Here is a 20084-nt window from a genome sequence, read left to right as displayed (position 1 = left end):
AAATTTTATGAAAATATGATATAAAAAAAGAATAGTTTCGATACAAATCACTTTTTTAATGTCACATGTGCTATGGTGCCAAGTCTTGAGAGCGCACAGAATACAATTAGACATACTCTATAATATACACAATATACATAATAAATATACAAAAGGTTCAGACAATACACAATTATACACATAACACAGCTGCAGATGTGCAGGGATAAGTAGGTGATGGCAGAGTTGATTAATGTGTTAAAGTGCAGTGATTGCAGCATTAGAGTCCAGTTTGGTTGAAATAGCGGTGATGGAGTTTAAAGGAATCCTATATTATGCCATTTTATGAAGTCTTGATTTTGTTTTTGGGGTGTACTAGAATATTCTTTCATGCTTGATTGTTCATTAAACACATAATTTTTCCACACATTTTGCATTATTACAGAACATCTCTCCCCAGTCTGCCTCGAATGTGCCGTCTAGTTCCTGTTTCGATGAAGCCCCTCCTTCCTATATACGAAAAGTGCTGTGATTGGTCCAGTGTGTTTGTAATTAGCAGCGCTTAGTGTGTGTTCACGAATCTGTTTCATCTGCTCAGATGTAAATATTGAGGATGGCTTCAATTTCAAACCATTTCGAGCCCGATTCAGACCCTGACAATGTTAACTTACAAAAGGATCGTGATGAACAGATTTCATGCATGGATTTAACAGGACGTTCCAGAGTGGGATGTTTTTTGTTGTAATTTTCGTATACATTTTAGATACAATGTTATCCACCATTTAATCATGATATTTGTCGGGAAACTATGGTAATACAAAGAGTAATCGATCACAAAATCATGGATAATTTTCCTAAGGGACAGTGAACAGTCTTACAAAAGCAAGAGCTTACAAAAGCTACAGTAAACACTACATCAATACTGTAATGCCCTTCGTCTACATCATAGAAACAACATAAAACTTATTTGTAGTTGTGTTTTCTATTAAGTTCCAATTATAATAAGACATACATACTTAAAGCTGCAGTGCGTAATTTTTCCTTTTTGTCGCCATCTCTGTTCGAAATCTGCAACTGCAGTTATTCACGGAATTATCAACTTTACGTGCGTTGTGCCTCGGCACGGCACAGCGCGGATGAATCCAATGTTTTGAGGAGAATGTGCGGCTGTCAATCACCACGCTGGTGTGGAAACTGGCATTCGCAATCACAGATTCTACTTTTTGGAAGTATGACCAACATAAGAATTTTCACCGGAAAATGTCCTCTGAACAAGTAAGTAACATCCACTTTTGTTCTGACCAACTAAGGGAAAAAAGCATTGCAGTAAATCGCGCCGATTAAATCTAACGATCGCTAGGCCTGTCGCGATAGTCGATAAGTCAATTAATCGCACGATAAAAAAAAATGAGCTCGATAATTTTTCCGGCCGCGATAATTCCATTTGCATGCTTGTTTGTTTTCCTCGTCTCTCTCTCTCAGTCTCTACCAAAGAGACTGGATGACCACTCTCGGTTCTTTAGCGTATAGGAGGAGTGAACTCTCTTGTCAGTTGCATGATCTTTGTGTGGGGAGGCGGCGCGCGGCGCTTGTCAGTCACATGGTCTTTGTGTGGGAAAGCGCCGGCGGGACTGTTTGCGGCGACTGCCGGGAGAGAGAGAAGACGCTAGTTGTGAGTTGCGACAGCGAGCCCGATCACATGAAAATGCGTATCTATACCACGAATGTTATTTCTCGTGCCATTTATACGCCAAAAATAGTTTTTGCGTGCATATGATACGCTCTTTATGGCGTGTAATACGCACGCACTCCTCACCCCTAATCCTAAACAAGTATTTTCAGTGCGTAGCCTAGCATATACACGCAATAAAGCGCGTCTCCGTCTTCCGGACAGTACACAATCACTTGACAAAGTAACAGGAGGACAAAGTAACAGGAGTAACAGTGCAAAATTGTGCGATATGGCTTGTTGAGGCTTTTTTTTGTTTTGTTTACAAAGGTCCTAACTGTCAGTTTTGCCTGTTATGGAATGTATCACTATTTATGCCTAATGTCTAAAGCCTAATGTTTAATATTTTTTGAAGTGCAATTTTGTTTACATCCATTTTATTTATTAACAGACATTTATTTTGTTAACAGACACTAAGAGTCCATTGCTTTTATTGTTTTTGGTTGTTTTGTTCATTTTTTTGGATATTTAAAATGTTTCCGTTTTCAATGTTTAATATTCTTTAGAAATAAAAGTTTATAGATCGTTGAAAAGGTGTACCTGCATTATTATGCCATTATAATTATATTAAATGAAAATGGTCTCAGAACGACAATATCGTTTATCGCGATAATTTCTTGGACAATTTATCGTCCAGCAAAATTTGTAATCGTGACAGGCCTAACGATCGCTTATCATATCACATCAAACCGTGCAAATTATACTTTGTTCTCAAATTGTTAATGTTAACAACATCAGCATTGTGTGACTACATTTAATGCCCTTCTGATATTTGTCCTTGTTTTCACATGGCCCTGGTTGCAGTCTCTTTTTTTCTGTAGCCACTTCGAAGTCCGAAGTCTTTCGCGTTTTACAACGGGTGAATCTCCAGTTGTCACTGGTGATTGTCGTTTGAACCTTTCTGTATCCGCCATCAAATTGATAAGTTTAATTATATCAAGTGCTGTGAGAAAAGGCTATAAATCTCCACCTCCAGCATCCTCACACTCATAGCCTACTAGCCGAGACTCTTCTTTATGTGTACAGATGTGACGTAATGACGCAAAGACATGCTCCAATTTCCCGCGGAAATCCACCAGTACCACTTGAATTTTTAACTCAAAGTTACGGACTGCAGCTTTAAGTTGTGATCCAAAAACCTGGCCGCCACACCAGAATCTTGTCACGTTTGGCCGGAAGCTAGAATTTTACTTTGTAACGTGTTAAATATGAATATTTTTCTTACACAAACTAATCGTTTTGCTTCAGAAGGCCTTTATTAACCCCCCCGGAGCCGGTTGGAGTTTGTTTATGATGGATGGCGAACCACTCTAAGTTCGTCAGCCACAGGAAGGTCAAACTAATTAGTTTTCGAAGCCATTATCCGTGCCTTTCCGAATAATGTATTCAGCTTGAGGATCACCCCTAATAGTCAGGACTAATTATTCTTCAAATGTAATGGAATTTTAAATGAATCAGAATAACTGAATTGCCTACAATTCCCATTCCTACTGTTGCTATGAAAATCAGCTCATTATAAAAACCCATTTTAAAACAGCATTTTCCACAACCTTGCATGTGTTCAGTTTATTAAGTTGAATCTGTGGCAGAAGGTGCAGATAAACTCGCTGACAATGTGGTTCATAGAGTATTGAAGAGATGCTGGTACAATATGACAACAGAGAGGTCAGACTTACAAAGTTTCTGTGCATCGCCTCCATCCTGTTCCTCATGCTGTCTATCATAGAGAAAGGATTGCCAAAGAAATCCAGCTCCTGTTGACATTTATCACACGCATTTAGTGACACAGCAAAGAACAGATTCAACTACTGCCATCTTAGACAGCAGTTATTCAAAGGAAATGTACTTGAGTTTGTATCATCACTTAATTTCCCTACATTGTCCTTAAATCAGAATTGTTATTTAAACTATTTTTTATAATAACTTGTATTTAGAGTTTATATATATTACACTAAAAGCTAACTGTGTGGAGCTGTGATGTTCACTGGCCTGTGTGAAGTTGCATGAAGTTGTGCTACTTGACATGACATGAAATGCATTAGCAACTTCTTCTTCTGTCATATGATATATTTCCACTTCACTTCTGTCATGTGTTATATTTCCAAGTGAAACAAGAAACAAATTGGATGGTGGGGAAAATATATGCTTCTTTTTTAAATCTATCCTTATTTGCTTTTATTTCTTTAACCTTTGATAAAGGGGTGAAGCAGGTATTACATTTTGATGAGTGATGTTACAGCAATGGTGTGTCATGATGTAGAGTGTCCATTCAGTGTTGACACCTGTCTGTGGGTCAATGCTATGAGCAATGGAAAGACACAATAAGGTGTGAGGTACCAAATAGAAAGTGCAACACAAACACTGTAAAAACAATATGAAAAAGCCCAAAGTAAAGTAGAGTGCAACACAAACACTGTAAACACACTATGAAAAAGCCCAAAGGAAAGTAATAATCTATGTAGAACAGTCACACACTCGTATACACAACAAAACACAGGTAGTGAGATCTAGTCAGGACTAATAACTAAGGACACACGGGAGTCATACAGCCAGACAGCCGTGCACGAGCTCAAACCCTCACAACACCCTCCCCCTGTCGGTGATTGGTTGGAACACTATTTATTTGGGTTTTGAGTGGTTGGTGAAACCAACTGTTTTTGTGTGCAGATCTCAGAGCCTAGGCTGCCTACAGAGACGCGTTTTTTTGACGACCTGCTTATGGGGCGGGCAGCTAGCGGATCGTTAGGAAAGATTATATGAATGTGATCATTTATGTTTGGGCCTGAAATCGCTGATACAACCTTTAATAAATGGGTAGTTGAAATGACATGATGTGTGACACCCAAGTGATCTTATTCCTAAAAGACGATTCGCCTATGGCCACACCAGAGTCTCATCGCGTCATGGCCACCACGTCAGAGTCTTGTCACATCATGGCCGCCACACCAGAGTCTTGTCACTTTTTGGTCACCACACCAGAGTCTCTTCATGTCATGGCCACCACACCAGAGTCTTGTCACTTCTTGGTCACCACACCAGAGCCTTATCACGTCATGGCCACCACACCAGAGTCTTGTCACTTTTTGGTCACCACACCAGAGTCTCTTCATGTCATGGCCGCCACATCAGAGTCTTGTCACTTCTTGGTCACCACACCAGAGCCTTATCACGTCATGGCCGCCACACCAGAGTCTTGTCACTTCTTGGTCACCACACCAGAGTCTTGTCACGTCATGGCCGCCACACCAGAGTCTTGTCACTTCTTGGTCACCACACCAGAGTCTTGTCACTTTTTGGTCACCACACCAGAGTCTCGTCACGTCATGGCTGCCACGTCAGAGTCTTGTCACTTTTTGGTCACCACACCAGAGTCTCGTCACGTCATGGCCGCCACACCAGAGTCTCGTCACGTCATGGCCGCCACGTCAGAGTCTTGTCATGTCATGGCCACCACACCAGAGTCTCGTCACGTCATGGCCGCCACGTCAGAGTCTTGTCACTTCTTGGTCACCACACCAGAGCCTTGTCACGTCATGGTCACCACACCAGACTCTCTTCACATCATGGCCGCCACAACAGAGTCTCATCACGTCATGGCCGCCACACGCCAGAGTCTCGTCACGTCATGGCCACCACCAGGCGCGGATTTATGGGTGGGCCTGACTGGTGGCCCACCCAATCAGATTAATAAAAACAATAAAAAAATTAAATTTTCATTTTAATAATAATAATAATAATAATTAATTAATAAATAATTTCATTTCAATAGTTTCCTGAGGACATTTATGTACAGTAGCTACGAAAAATAGCTACAAAAGAAAAATATTATGTTGGCATATCACGTGTCAGTCCAGTGATGCTATCACGCAACACCGCTCTCCGTGAGCGCACTGACTTAACGTTGTGATAGTCGTCATGCGAGTCGCGTAACAGACAGATGAGGTTTAAAGCAGCCGGGGGCTGACTGACATGAGTACAAGGCATAGGCCTATTTAAATTCACTACCGAAGCACCGATCTGCTTCTATAGTTGACATATTTATTAGGCGTGTACAGGCGTCATTTGCCAGGGTCGATATTGTCCCCACCACTTTTTAAAACATCTCGCGGCACGAATGTACCAATTCTACAAATAAATAAAACATCTCCAGTTAACTGGCAGAGCATTCATTTCGTTCGTTTTTTAAATAAGAGACGATCTAGCGCTGAAATGTGTTTTTTTTTAAATCAAAGGATCAAAGTGCTCGTTGCCGCTGCGATCAGTGGCGCGGATACAGTGTTTTCTCGTGTGGCTCGCGCACACGCCACACTATCTTCACTCGGACGCGCGCTTCAATCCGTTGTGGATACCCTATTCGTTCTGGTGAAATCACGACATAATGCACACAAACGTGTCCCTGCTTGACATACAACCACTGATGAACATAATCGGTTTTGATGAGGAAAAAAACTATACGAGAAAAAAAAACTATACAAGTGCAGATTAGAACCCAGAACCTCTGACACGGTTGGCGAAAGTTCTACCACTGGACCATTAAGGTATACGTTGTTCATATAGGCGGATCTATGTATTTATTCACACGAAAATTCTCGGCACTGACTCGTCACGTCATGGCCGCCACATCAGAGTCTCGTCACGTCATGGTCACCACACCAGAGCCATGTCACGTCATGGCCGCCATGTCAGAGTCTCATCACGTTATGGCCGCCACACCAGAACCTCATCACGTCTCTTGTCTAGCTTTGTCGATGTAACCTACTGTTGGTGAGTTTAATCAAGCCTGTTTCACGAGTTCACACTTACAAATAATTAGATAAAGTAGTATGCGTATTTGGTGTTGCTGTCCGTGGAGAGGGCTCCGAACCCAGAGTACTTCCCCCGTATTTTTGGTTAGGAAAGTAACCAGGTGAGTGTAAGGAGACGGGGTGCTAGAGGGATGCTGAAAACTGTCAAGGAACATAGGTGGGTCGACTGTGTATATATAGGCCTCCACTCATGCTGATTGGGTAGACATGTTGATTACTGATTGCTGATGTTGGAGAATTTCCCTTGTCTCATGTAAAAGTCTGAATGCTGTAATGCCAAGCAGAAAATGGGTCACAAGGATAAGAGAATGGAAAAGTACCCAGAAATATGTAAATGCAGGTGTTGGGATCCACTGGAAGAAAAACATGTTATATAAGATGTTTTTGAGATGTTCCACCTATAGAAGAAGGTCTAGGGGGAGATGTTTTTAATGGTGGCAAGGCCACAAGGAGTGACAAAGAAGAAGAGATAGATATGAGGATGCCCACTGGGCACCTAGAGATAAGAAAAAAGTATAAGACATGAGGACTGGGAATGGTAACTTTAGATGGCCAGATGGCCAGCTGGCGTCTCACTTTGTTGCTTGTCAATAAAGTTAATTCTTCTGACCTGGAACTTCGACTCTGAGAGCTTTTTTGAGACCTGAACCAAAAAGGCCACAACACTGGCTAATGACGTGATTAGATAGATCATTTGAACGTGTTCCTCCCGAACTTTGTTAATAAAACATCTTTTTAAAAAAAATCTAATTCATGGTTTTCAATAAAACTGCACATGGGTTCTCAACTTCAGTTTGCCTTCAGTGGATAAATGTTACAATATGATTCATGAAAAATTAAACAATTCATTACTGATTACTGCAGTAGAAACTAATAGAGTCTTATCTTATTAATAGATTCATTCATTAATTGTCATCATGGATTAATTCCCTATCCCTAGTATTAACTTAAATTAATGTGTTAATTACCACAATAAATTCATGTTGAAACTTTTAATTTTTTACTATGTTTTCACTATGTGTGACTAAGTTTTCATGAGAGTCACCCGTTCATGGCATCTATATGGAATGTGTGTGAAAACATGTTTTAATGTTTCTGTAACTCATGGTGCTGAGAGCTCTGAATAAGTCCCAAAATTGGAAGCTGTCACCTCTGGTTATCGCATCTAATAATGGAGAAGCAGCTCGTGTTTCTCTGAACAGTTTAGGCCAGCATTGCCTAAGTTCCTTCTTACGGTCGAGTCGATTCAAAACCATCAACACTCCTCAAGCTATTAATGTCTCTGGAGAGGACGACACCACTATCTGCTCGCCGTTGGAGTGTATTTTTAAGTGCTTCAAAATCTGCTGGAGGACAGGTCATGTACGCTATTTCAGGTCAGCTGTGTTTAGAAGACACAACCCCGAGGTCATGACCCATTTATACTACATGCTATCACAGCAGAGGGTCTCATATTGCAGGTCTTGTGTCTCATCTGGGCAGAAGGATTATTCAACAGATGCACTGGGAAAAACACTTTCGATTTAGCAAATGACCCACACAAGAGAGCTCTAGGAAGAGGACGCAGTTCTGGGAATAATCAGAACATCAGCAACGCTTTGGACGTGACCTTAACACTGTTTCTCAGGTTACTTAATGGACACATCTGTTACTAAACTGCACATGTGACTCATACGCTGGTTCAAAATGTTGCCAAATGTGTAGAAGTATTTTATATGATCAAATGATGATCACCATGTGAAGTAAGCAGCCAAAAAGGAAAAGTCATAGCCCGCCATTGTTCACTTTTAGCAAACCACTCTAGGTAACAGCGAACTAGTTTTTGAAGTCAGTTGGTATTGCACAAGTTGTATGTATTTTTAATGAAAAGTGAATGAATTTCCACAATCCTACAGTTTGGAAAATTAAGTTAATGAATTTACTAAATGATGTCCATCAATGTTACTGACTTATGAATATTTTTAATGAACGCATTCAGCAAATTGGGTGTCATGTGGCACATTTATTTTTCAGCGTACAACTAAAATGCAAAACGAATATATAAAACTGAATATATAAACTAAACTGCAAAATGAATATAACTGTCTTGTTCCAGAATAATAGTTCTGAACAAAAACAAATGTGGGCGGGGCTTGATTGTGTCTGTGGGGAATTGACTGGATGGTTGTGGTTTGCTATTGGCTGATCTCATGTGAGTGACAGGTTATAGCCCCGCCCTCGTCATCAGAGAAGAGAAGAGATGCTGCAAGAGGAACTTATTCTGAGTCAAGATTATTAACACAATAATGATGTGCACCCATAAATCATTTACAATAAATACTGCAATGTTCTATAAAAAATAAGAAATGTCCATTTTGATTGCATGGAGACTTTAAATAAAAATATTAAACTATTAAACTAGTAGTTTACTAAGAGCATGCATCAAAGTGTACTTTCAGAAAAATAAAATGGGCTAGAAGTATATAACTAGTAAACTAAAAGTATACCAATAATTTCACTTATAGTATAGTTGCAATGATAAAGAAAAAATTAGACGTAAACTACTTGTGTACTTAAAGTTTACGACTGTTACACTTACAAGTATACTTTTATCAACAAAAAAATTGGTCAATAAACCCACAAAATGGTACATGTACAAGAATACTTCTAGTGCTGATATTAATATACTTACTACATAAAGTCTACTTGGGAAATATATTTTAACTTTACAATATAATACAATTTATAGCTTATTTTTCATTCTGGATCTGTTCTGAATGTGAGTGAGTGAGTGAGGGGAAAATAGCCTAGTTTGTAGTGTATAATGTGTGTAAATGTTTTGTTTTATGTACCAGTATTTAATCTACATAAAAATGAATACAATTGTACAAGATTAACAGTGTATTTTGGAGTTAGATCAGCTTCTCGTTCATGAGATACTTCCTCTTTCGTTTTCTCTGGTGTCGTAAACTCTAGGGGCGAGGATCTAAACCGTGAACTTGTAAGGGGCTGATATTCAAATGACGATTGTTTTCAGCCATTTATTAACGTGCGATCATTCGTACAATGGGATTGGCAGCATATGAATGTTTCATGAATCACACGTGAACCCTGTCGTAAGATGATTTCTACGTTAGATTGATAAATGAGGCCCAATGCATTGTGTTTAGTTGACTGATATCCCACAAGCAGAACTGTATATTCGGCTATGTTTTCTAAGAAATAATCAATACTTATGGATGAATAGAAAGTCAGTGTACAGCGTACACACATTTAGGCAAAAAATCTTGGCAAAAAATCATTAGTAGGACTGGGTAAAAAATATCGATTTCTCGATTTTAATCTATTCTCAGTTTTACGAACCGATATCGATTCTTAAATCCCAAGAATCGATTAGTCATCCTGTTTTCAGTTGATGAATGAATGTAACACTGTAGCGCATCCCATCCAATAAATCTCAATAATCTTTGTGCTTTGTTACTATTGATATGAAACAAAGTCTCAGATTTCAAATTACGTCCATTTTCTTACGAAATTCAAAAACATAAATAGCGTTTTGTCGCTGTGGCGTGAGATCGCTCTGGCTCAGCTCTAGAGAAGCACATGATCTTCTCTTCCGCCTTAATAACACCAGTTACTGTGTGTACAATAACAGTGTGTTAAAAGATAGAGTACAACTTATCGAAGTCTGTATCATGTTGGAGTCGCTCAATCAGTGTTTCAACCGTGGAAAGACGTCAGTAAAACAGCTTGTAAACAATGTCATGTAACGTCACATTTAGAAAAACCATATCCAGTGCCCATAAACTCGTCAGTCAGCTAGAAATATTAACTCTAGAGAGGAGCATTTTGCTAAATATATGCACCATATTACATATTCATTATAATTTTGAATGTTCTTCAATTTTGAATCCATGTTTGAATAAATCTGGCAGGTTTTTATGACAGCCACCATTTAAATGTTTATATCTCATGTAACTTTATTATTATAAAAATAAATAAAAGTGTAATTTAAGTGTTTGTATACAAATCAGCTCATTTTTACCTTCAGTATTACAGTAGGCTAATGAAGCCTATAGGCTACAACTGACTCCCATAGTTTACAGCATTAGTGAAGAGATGTTTTTCTTGAGAAAATGTGCCATGTGTTGTACCTGATATCCAAAATAATCAATATTGAATCAAATCGAAATTGAATCGAATTGCAAGCTTGTGAATCGAAATTGAATCGAATTGTGAAAATTGTGTCAATACCCAGCCCTAATCATTAGTCACATGACATTTACAGCTCATGCGATTGGCTCAAACTGTTCGGTCTATTGCTTCTTCTTTTTTTACCACCTCAGAACCATGGCAAAGTCTGTGTCTCAAAAGTTTATATTTTATCATTAACAATAATTTTTAACTGGAGGAAATATATAGTGATTTTCACTTCCAGAATCTTGCTGTTGCTCTATATTGTGGCATCTATTGCAACCCAAATTTTACACCCCTAAATGGCACGTAACAAACCAACTATGATTGCTCACTGTAGGAAGGTACTGTATGTTAGCCAGTCAGATGCTATGTGTTTCTCAAAATGGCAGTTCTTGGCCAAAATAAGCTGCAAAGTGGACCAGATTTCATGCTGCTAGTCAAACGTCTGGCTCCGCAGGTGCTAGCATGTACCATCCATCCCTGACCCCAAAACAACCCAAACCTCATCTAAAGCCCTGACCCATGGGTGAGCATGCTATCTTTACCGCCTCTCGCTGGCGTTTACCCGCGGCCGTGAAGAGGCTGGCATCAGATGAAAGTAATTACCCGGGATAAATATACTGAGCAGAGAGAGGTGGGGAATTACAGATGGACATGGGGACTAAGTTTAGCGTTCTGAGCTGCCAAAGTGGCCAGCTGGTCTGTGACACGCTGTCCACCGCGGCCAGGCTGTTAGCATACAGCAAGACAACAACTTCAAGCAGCGTTTAGTTAAAGGTTAGTGCTAGAATACACTCCTTTATCAAGAAGGACTTCTTTTTTTTTTTTTGGCAAGTAATAATGCATACTAGTGCTATTGCTCATAGTTAGTGATCTGAACAATCCCCTAACCTTGAGCAACTGGAGAAAGTGTGGTGTGTAACTACATCACTGTTGTTGTTGCTGTTGTTGTTTTTTACTACGGACATTCCTCAGATCATGTGTGTGGTTGAGGAGAGTGTGCTGCTACATTAGGAAGAGACTCAGACACACCGTTTTCACCAGCTGGACCAGAAAACAGCTGAAAATATCCCACAGGGACCCGAGCTTTGAGCAAGTAAAGGCCGTGACCACCAACCTAACATAAAAGAGCTATCGGTGACGAAAGCTGACTGTGATGAAGCCTTTCTGTTCCTGCGTGTCTGTAAATATCAGTGTTTCCCAACCACTGTGCCGAGACACACTACTGTCGCTTGTCAGTTGTGCCATGGAAAATAATAAAAAATAAATGCTACAAATAAGAATATAATATCGCTGTTGGGTCGAAACATTGAATCTCTCTATATTTTGTCATTGTTTTATCAAATGAATGCTATTGGTCATCCTTTACGTCTGTATGTGGGTTTTACAAATATTTAACCAATAAAAATCATTTAAAAGAGGTTGTGACCAAACCATCGGCTCCTCAAACTGTCAGTCAAACCTCATAACTTCATCCCACATCCCATTTAGTGTGATCTCGGCTTGTTTGCAATGCAAGGGAAAATTAATAACTAATGTTTGCGTAAGTACAACGTTTTAAGAAACTCTGTTCATAAAGGCTAACATCTTTTGTATTTAAAGAGAGGAGAATAGTCTCAGTCTTTGCCATCTAGACTAAAACTCAACATGCTGAATCGGGTGATCTGCCGCCAACATGAGCCTGACTAGAGCCGATGTGGGGAACACACTGCGAAAACTAGCCCGACAGACGCCAAAGTCCCTTTAAGACAAGTCATTTCACTCGGCGGCCATCTTTGAAACGCCTCTCGGGCAGCTCCTATCTCTTTCAAGCTTACGAATTAGAATTTCTGACAACAACGGTCTCATCAATTTTGTTTCTAAACGCTCGAATCATGACAGAAAACGACATTTTTCAGGCTGGATCATCAAGCTAATGTGCATTCGCAGTGGAAGCGCGTGTCAGAACTGTGTCAGTGGCACAAAGCCTTCCTGGCGTCAAATAAAACAGCTTTAGCTCTGACATGACCTACAAACATCACTCCAGGACACCAGAAGACTCAAGTTACAGCATTGTTAACCGCCAATTGACCATGATGACATTTATGAACTCCTTGCTTACTGTGAAACTGGGACAGTGAAGAAGATTGCCCGGTTGCATGAAGCACCTTAAGTGTTATTTTCCCTTAAGAACGCCTTAGGTTTCCCTTGTTGCAAGAAATAACCCTCAAGGGTTTCTTTAGGAGAAACGTCATACAGCCTATGAATTTCCCTTAAGTATCTATTTTTCCCTTAAGTAATCTCTTAAAAAATTATGTGTTGCATAAAGCCCCTTAACTGTCGTTTTCCTAAGTATAACATAAGGTTTGGAAACCTTCACCTTGAGTGTTGCACGGAGCGAGCAGGTTCAGTCCAAGTCTTCCAACGAGACGCGATCAGCCGCTTTATATGATAAACACATTTTAAATTTGACGTTTTTTCATATATAAACACATAAAGCACATCTTAAATGGTAACGCATATGGATTACGATTTTTGTGTCTAAAGATGAATGTAAGTCTTATGGGTTTTTAGACCAACGTGAGGGTGAGTTTGACGACAGAATTTTCAATTTTAAGTAAACATAACCGATTTGAGTTCATGAAACCTTCTCTTTCATATATGGTTTTCTTTTTTTGTTGTCCTTATCCATGTTTTGCTGTTTTCTGTGAAACTTGCCGCTATCTGTATTAACAAATAACTTAAACACTTAACGGTTTGCCTTAGCTAAGAGAACCGTTTGAGGGATTATATGCAACACCCTTCAGTAATTCCCTTAGCTGAGCTAAGGTTTTCCAAACCTTACAGTCTCAAACTTAAGGTGCTTTATGCAACCGGGCAGGCGGGCACTGGACTGTGGTATCTGGACTATGATAGTCACGAGCATCTAGAATGGGGAAACTCCCAACTTTACTAGCCAAATCTAAAAGCCATTCTGGGGTTGATGGGATCAACAATAGTGGACGACACCACAGGCTGAAGAATGGAGAATAAGTTAACACTCACGCGGTCAGTGCGAGTGTTTGGGCTGGTGTTAGGTTGACCCGCGCCCCTGTCTGTGATGCTGGGCATGAAGCCCTGGCCGAAGGGGTCAGAGAAACCCCTCATCATCTGCCGCATGCGCTCATGATGCACCTGGAACAGGTCGCTGGAGAAGGACATCAGACAGAAGATCAGATGAAGAAACCATGCTTGCAATCTTGCTCTTTGACAGTGGATCTCAACTGGTGGGTCGTGACAACAGGGGCCAGTTGCATAAACTTCTCTGTTAAAGTCGCCCTGTGGTGAAAATCCAGCTTTTAATGTAGTTTATATGTCTATGTGGTGTTTTAATATGCTTTAAACCATGTGTAAGTTCATAAGTCGACACCATTGCTGAGTATTTCCTGCTTAAAACTGCAGTGAACCAAAGACAGTCTCAAAAACACGCTTTGAAATCGCTGGTGTTTCTGACGTCTACCTTGTAACCAATCAGATCAACGTGTGATCGTCAACCAGTGGATCTCTGAGCTGAGTGAGTGAGTGGAGGCGGGGCTCATTTGCATATTCATAGACCCGCGTATACTACATGAAGCACAGTTACATTCAAGCAAAACATTTTTAAATATGTCATTTTGGTGATCAAAGATGAGTTTTAAGGCATACATTTATGTACTACAGGGTGACTTTAAGATTGTGTCTGAAGAACTAGCTTAGGCAAGAGGTGATCAGTCTTACTTTTCCAATTCAAATTAGACCAATCAACCCTTTTATGTAACTGACTTAAAAGTTAGTACCGGTCTTGAAGAAAAAATTTAGATGACTAACTTTTAAGCCTAGTTTAACTGGTTTATGCAACGGCCACTGACGTCAACATGGACAAGCTGTGTGTGACAAGTGTGACGTGCTCTCAATCTCAGAAACCATGACCCAAAATACACAAGAAAGACAATAAGACTACATTAAAGGGGTCAAATGATGCGATTTCTTGTTTTCCTTTTTCTTTAGTGTGTTATGTGGCTGTTTGTGCATAAGATCTGCAGAGTAACAAAGTCTCAAACCCAAAGAGATATTCTAATTAGTTAATCCACTGGACATGGAATCTATTGTTTCTTTTCCCAAATCTTCACTCACGTCTCACCCATTTTCGCAGGGGATTATAAACGTTTCTTCCTTTGGTTCGCGTTTAAGTAGGCCTATTATATTTGCATTCTTTACTGTGGTAAAGTAGAAACGCTGTGGGAAAGATAGCCTACCTTTTTACGTGCACGTAGAATTCTTTTTAACTCAGCTTGTGCTTGTTATTATACTTGGTAAGGCACGTCAAGTTTATTAATAAAGCGCGTTTCACAGGCGCGGGTGATTTTAGTTTTCTTTCTCTGGCAGCTCAAAATCAAGCATAGCTTAAATGTCTTGCCCTTGAGGAAGATAAAATTCACTCTTCAGACCTTTTACAACAAGCAGAAAACCTGAAGATATTAGAAAAGAGATCCATGGGGCCCTATTTTAACGATCTGAAACGCAAGTATCAAGCGTGAAACGCAAGTAACTTTGTGGGTGGATCTCGGGCGCTGTTGCTATTATACCGGCGGGATAAATGACTCTTGCGCCCGACGCAAATCTAAAATGTGTTGGTCTGAAGTAGCTTCATTACTCATAGGTGTGGTTTGGGCGTAACGTGAAATAAACCAATCAGAGCGTCATCTCACATTCCCTTTAAGAGCAGGTGTGCTTGTTCCATGGCGGATTGCTATTATAACGGCGGATTTGCCAGGAGCGATTCACAGCCGAGGAGACCGACGTTCTCGTCAGGGCCGTAAAACACAGAGAAGTGACATTGGGGATGGAGAAACACACCCAAATTAGCTTTGGTTAAACAGGCGTATAATAATTTGGGTAATTGTGTAAGCTAGATTTATGCCTATTTTTCACATCTTCATGGACACAACAATGATTTCCATCGTGTGTTAATATTTTTCCTTGTAATAATGTATGGTTTTCTAAAAAATGAGAACTGCTGCGTGTGTAGATGAGATAAGCAAAGTGTATGCGCGTTGTGCACACGCTACATTGATTATGGCCAAGCATGCGCCCTTAAAATAGCATCTGAATAACATGCACAACGCGCCACTGACTTTAGACGAGGTTTCTCCTGGTCTGTGGAGGAATTGTTTTCTGAAACTGCAAAATAGCACCAGGGAACGTTTGCGCCGGAACACGCCTCCTCTTTTCCCTGAACCGCCCCCCGGGAGCGCAAGTTCATTCCCTAATTTATATGATGATACATGCGTCGTGTACAAAGTCAACTGCGCTGGGTGCAAGATAGGGCCCATGGTCTCTTTTTCTGCTCGTGTCCCACATCTCAGATCCCTCTTAAAGCACAGAGCCGTAGGCTTATCACGCGTCTTTGTGTGGAAATATAAAACAAATGTTTTTTAAATATTTAACTTTATTATATTATTTAAGTTAATATTATTTACTGATATTTATTTCAATGCTTTACAGGCTTTAGTGTGTTGTTTCATTGAGGGAAGTGCTCAAATAAACACGCATGTCTGTTACGAAATGGCTGTTTGAGCCTCGTTTATTATTATTATTTTATTTCAAAATGTATTTAATTAAGGTGTGTATATAGAAGGCGTAACTTTTATTCTCTCTGTGTTATTGTTGCCGCCATGTCGTGGAGAACCTCGACCTTTGTTTGGCCTTCCAAAAGAGGACACAATTAGAAAACAGCGGTTAAGTTTTATTTACAACACTGTTCCAGAACAGTGCAACCAAAATATTGGACTGTATGCTGCGCATTTTTCGGAGGACTGTTCAGAATACAAGTCCGGCCGCGCACAAAGGCTGATTCTAAAAAGTGAGGCAATTCCATCTTTGCATGTACATTCTGGCGCTTCTGACTCACATTTCATATCTTAAAGGGCCCCTATTATGGATTTTTGAAAATGACCTTTCATGTAGTGTGTAACATAGCTCTAAGTGAATGAAAACATCCTGCAAAGTTTTAAATCTGAAAGTGCACCGTATATTAAGTTATTGTCTTTCAAAACTAAGAGTCGACTCTGAGTCAATTAAATTAATTGTTTTTCAAGCGAGCCATAAGCCGTTTCGTTGTGACGTCAAGACGAAACATTAGCATATTGCCCGCCCACTTATTGCACGCGCACACACCAGGGAAAACTTGAACCTCAAACCTGCAGCTGATTCCTGTGGATACTGGAGAGCATCATGTCGAGGAGAAGCTGTGCTCTACAACAGTGGTTCTCAATTCCAGTCCTCAGGACCCGCTGCTCTGCACATTTTGTATGTCTCTCTTATCTGACACACTCAGTTCAGTTCATGGAGTCTCTCCTAATGAGCTGATGATCTGATTCAGGTGTGTTGAATAAGGGAGACATACAAAATGTGCAGAGCAGTGGGTCCCGAGGACTGGAGTTGAGAATCACTGCTCTACAATGTGAAGGTAAAGCCAGTGTTTCTTTCCACTGCCCAAGGATGAGCATGTGAAGAATCAGTGTTTAAAATTAATCTTTACCACGATACCACAGCAGTATAATCCTAAACTTTTGCTGTGTTCCCTTTATTTCACTGACGACTGCTTCTCAAATCTCAGAGTTCAATGCAGGATTCGCAAACCGCTTGCTCTTGAAAGATGGTGTTCAAAATACTTAGTTTTGAGTGTCATATTGTGTAGGTCAGGGGTGCGTTTTGGTTTCGACGCACTATACACGGTAGGCCAATCACAACAGATGGATCTGTCTGGCCAATCAGAGCAGAGTATACCGCGGAAAGGCAGGATTTAGAGAGATTGATTCATCTGACGAGTCGTTTGAGAATCATTGAAAATCTGGTGATTTGCAAATGTATATTATGAGGAAATTAAACAGTTTTTTTTATTATTTTTTTTACCTTTGATGCATGTAAACATGTTGTAGGAGACTCCACAACAACATTAGGAAACTTTAAAATAGCATAATAGGGCCCTTTAAGAATTTGCTACTGACTATTCAAACGTGAGTTTTGAGCAGTAGGCTATAGAGTAACGCTTGTTTGTTGTTTCTACAATCACAAATGCAGATATTATGTTTACATAGTGTTCTCACACCCGTAGCGCAGCGCGTCATGTAAAAAGACAGTAAGTCATTACAATCAGCAATTATGTCCCCAATGAAATAAAACCTTACTTGTTTCGACGCGTTTCAGAAAGGCGGGGCATAGAGGAGCAACAATAATGTACAGTATGTGTAAAATAATGACTTTTTTTAAACCTAAAACCGCATGAACACATTGCATGAAACCAAACACACAAAATAATGCTCTTTTTAGAACCATCATATGACCCCTTTAAACACAGCTTTACTTGCAGTGAGGATAAACAAGTGCTCCATGTTCCCGTTCAGACTGTGCCATGCTTATAATTTCCCAAACTGTTGGGCCAATGTAGTTCATGGTAATACTACTAGACTTTAATGTTAGAATTCAAAGACATCTGTGTTAACAGTCACAGTGCATTCGCATGCATTGAGGACAGAAGTGCCTACCTTGAGGAGCTATTTTAGAAAGGAAAGAAGAGAGACAAGAAACATCATTACACTGCCTATTTACAGAATAATGGCATAAAGCATGCTGGCCATCTCTACATGTCTGTACAGTGACTTCACAACCAAGACCTCGGACAGATCTGAGATCAAACTACAAATTAACTCGTGTAGGCCTATGAAAGGGCACAGTAAAAGGTTAGGCTTTATTTTAAGGTGTCCTTTTTACAGTGTAAATTTACATTTAAGTACTGAGTATTATTAACCACATGTACTTACTATGGGTTTGGTTTAGGGTTAGTTGCATGTTATGCACAAGTTATTACTATAGAAACTATAGTAAAAAGGTCAACTGTTTGGTTAACAACATTCTTCACAATATCGTCTGTGTTCAGCAGATGAAAGAAACTCATACAGGTTTGGAAGCACATGAGGCTGAGTAAATTATTTTTGGGTGAACTTTCTCTTTAAGCGCATAGATCTGATTGAAAGACAAACTGGGTGAAAAAATATTGCACTACTAATTTAGATCAGAGCAAACAGTGTAAACTATATCAGTCAGCAGACAGAGCATATTTTAAACCACTTAATAAAAACACTTAGTAAACCTAGCACTACTAATGAAATTAAAACTATATATTTTGAATTATGAGATTTTGAATTATGACTTGAATTATGAACCTAGTTTACAAAATTAGCTGATTTCGAAATTATTCTTAAATTAGCTCTAAAACGATTATAATGTTATATTTTCACATTTCTACATAAGGGAAGCAAGATATTGAATATAAAAGTTCATAAGACTTACGAAAAGAAAGGGTCTTCTTCCAGCTGGAGTCTGTTGAACATGTTGTCGGTGAACTGAACTGAAGACTGTTACTGTTACTATCGAGACTCCACGCGCTGCGGGCGGAGAGTGCGCACGTGACCCACTCTGAGCCCTGCGATTGGCTGAATCCTGAACTCTTCTTATTCTCTAGAAGCATCTACACATTTAATCCGTGTTCACTGCCATGCATATACTTGCTTCCCCAGCATACTGTTTGATCATTGTATATATAATACATTGTTCTTTCACTTGAATAGTGTAAAACGTGAATGGCTATATTGGTCTTCGGAGTAACTGAAGTGCTGTAACTAAAGTAACTAAAACTACAATGTGCAACTGTAAATTTATAACATTATGCATTATATCTGTACAGAAATGCATCAGGTGTCCTGCAGATGAAGACTGGCAGTGTCTCGCTGTTATCATCATGTCCACTAAAGCAGGTGTGTGTGTGTGTGTGTGTGTGTGTGTGTGTGTGTGTGTGTGTGTGTGTGTGTGCGCGTGTAAGAACATCCAGCAGGCCAGACCCGAGACATCTGTCAGATGGAGAGGCCTGGCGTTCCCTCACAGTACACACACACATGTCTGTCAATAACATACCAGTGCACACTCAAACATGCAGTGTGTGTGTGTGTGTGTGTGTGTGTGTGTGTGTGTGTGTGTGTGTGTGAGTGTGAGTGTCAGAGGGAAAGGCCTGGAATTCCCTCACAGTACACATACTTTATGTCAATAACATACCAGTGCACACTTAAACATGCAGCGTGTGTGAGTGTGTGTGTGAGTGTAAGTGAGTGTGTGTCAGACAGAGAGGCCTGGCGTTCCCTCACAGCACACACACTTTCTGTCAATAACATACCAGTGCACAGACATGCAGCGTGTGTGTGTGTGTGTGTGTGTGTGTGTGTGTGTGTGTGTGATTTGTCTGCATACATGACCCACAAAACAATGGCACACTCATACTGTGTGCTCAATGCCAGTGCTGTGGGCTGCATGATCCTTCTTTTTTGGGGGTCTGTTGATTAATA

At 40.0% G+C, this 20084-nt stretch overlaps 1 protein-coding gene and 1 long non-coding RNA gene across 2 annotated transcripts; one reads left to right on the top strand and one right to left on the bottom strand.

Moving 5' to 3' along the window:
* Positions 1-77: 77 nt before the first annotated feature.
* On the bottom strand, positions 78-19116 carry mlf1 (myeloid leukemia factor 1). Its single transcript, XM_084418739.1, has 3 exons — positions 19039-19116; positions 13714-13855; positions 78-3462 (listed from the first exon to the last, which is right to left on the bottom strand). Exons 1-3 carry the CDS (start codon positions 19077-19079, stop codon positions 3214-3216), a joined length of 432 nt encoding a protein of 143 aa, XP_084274865.1. The 5' UTR covers positions 19080-19116; the 3' UTR covers positions 78-3213.
* On the top strand, positions 13349-19137 carry LOC311296819. Its single transcript, XR_014628711.1, has 4 exons — positions 13349-15045; positions 15115-15220; positions 16310-16457; positions 17345-19137. It is a non-coding gene; the product is annotated as an uncharacterized lncRNA (long non-coding RNA).
* The last annotated feature ends 947 nt before the right edge of the window (positions 19138-20084 follow it).

This window comes from Rutilus rutilus, assembly GCF_951802725.1.
Source record: "Rutilus rutilus genome assembly, chromosome: 9".
Taxonomy (NCBI): domain Eukaryota; kingdom Metazoa; phylum Chordata; class Actinopteri; order Cypriniformes; family Leuciscidae; genus Rutilus; species Rutilus rutilus.
Note: the sequence above shows the minus strand (reverse complement) of the source record. Positions and strands in the feature narration are given on the sequence as shown.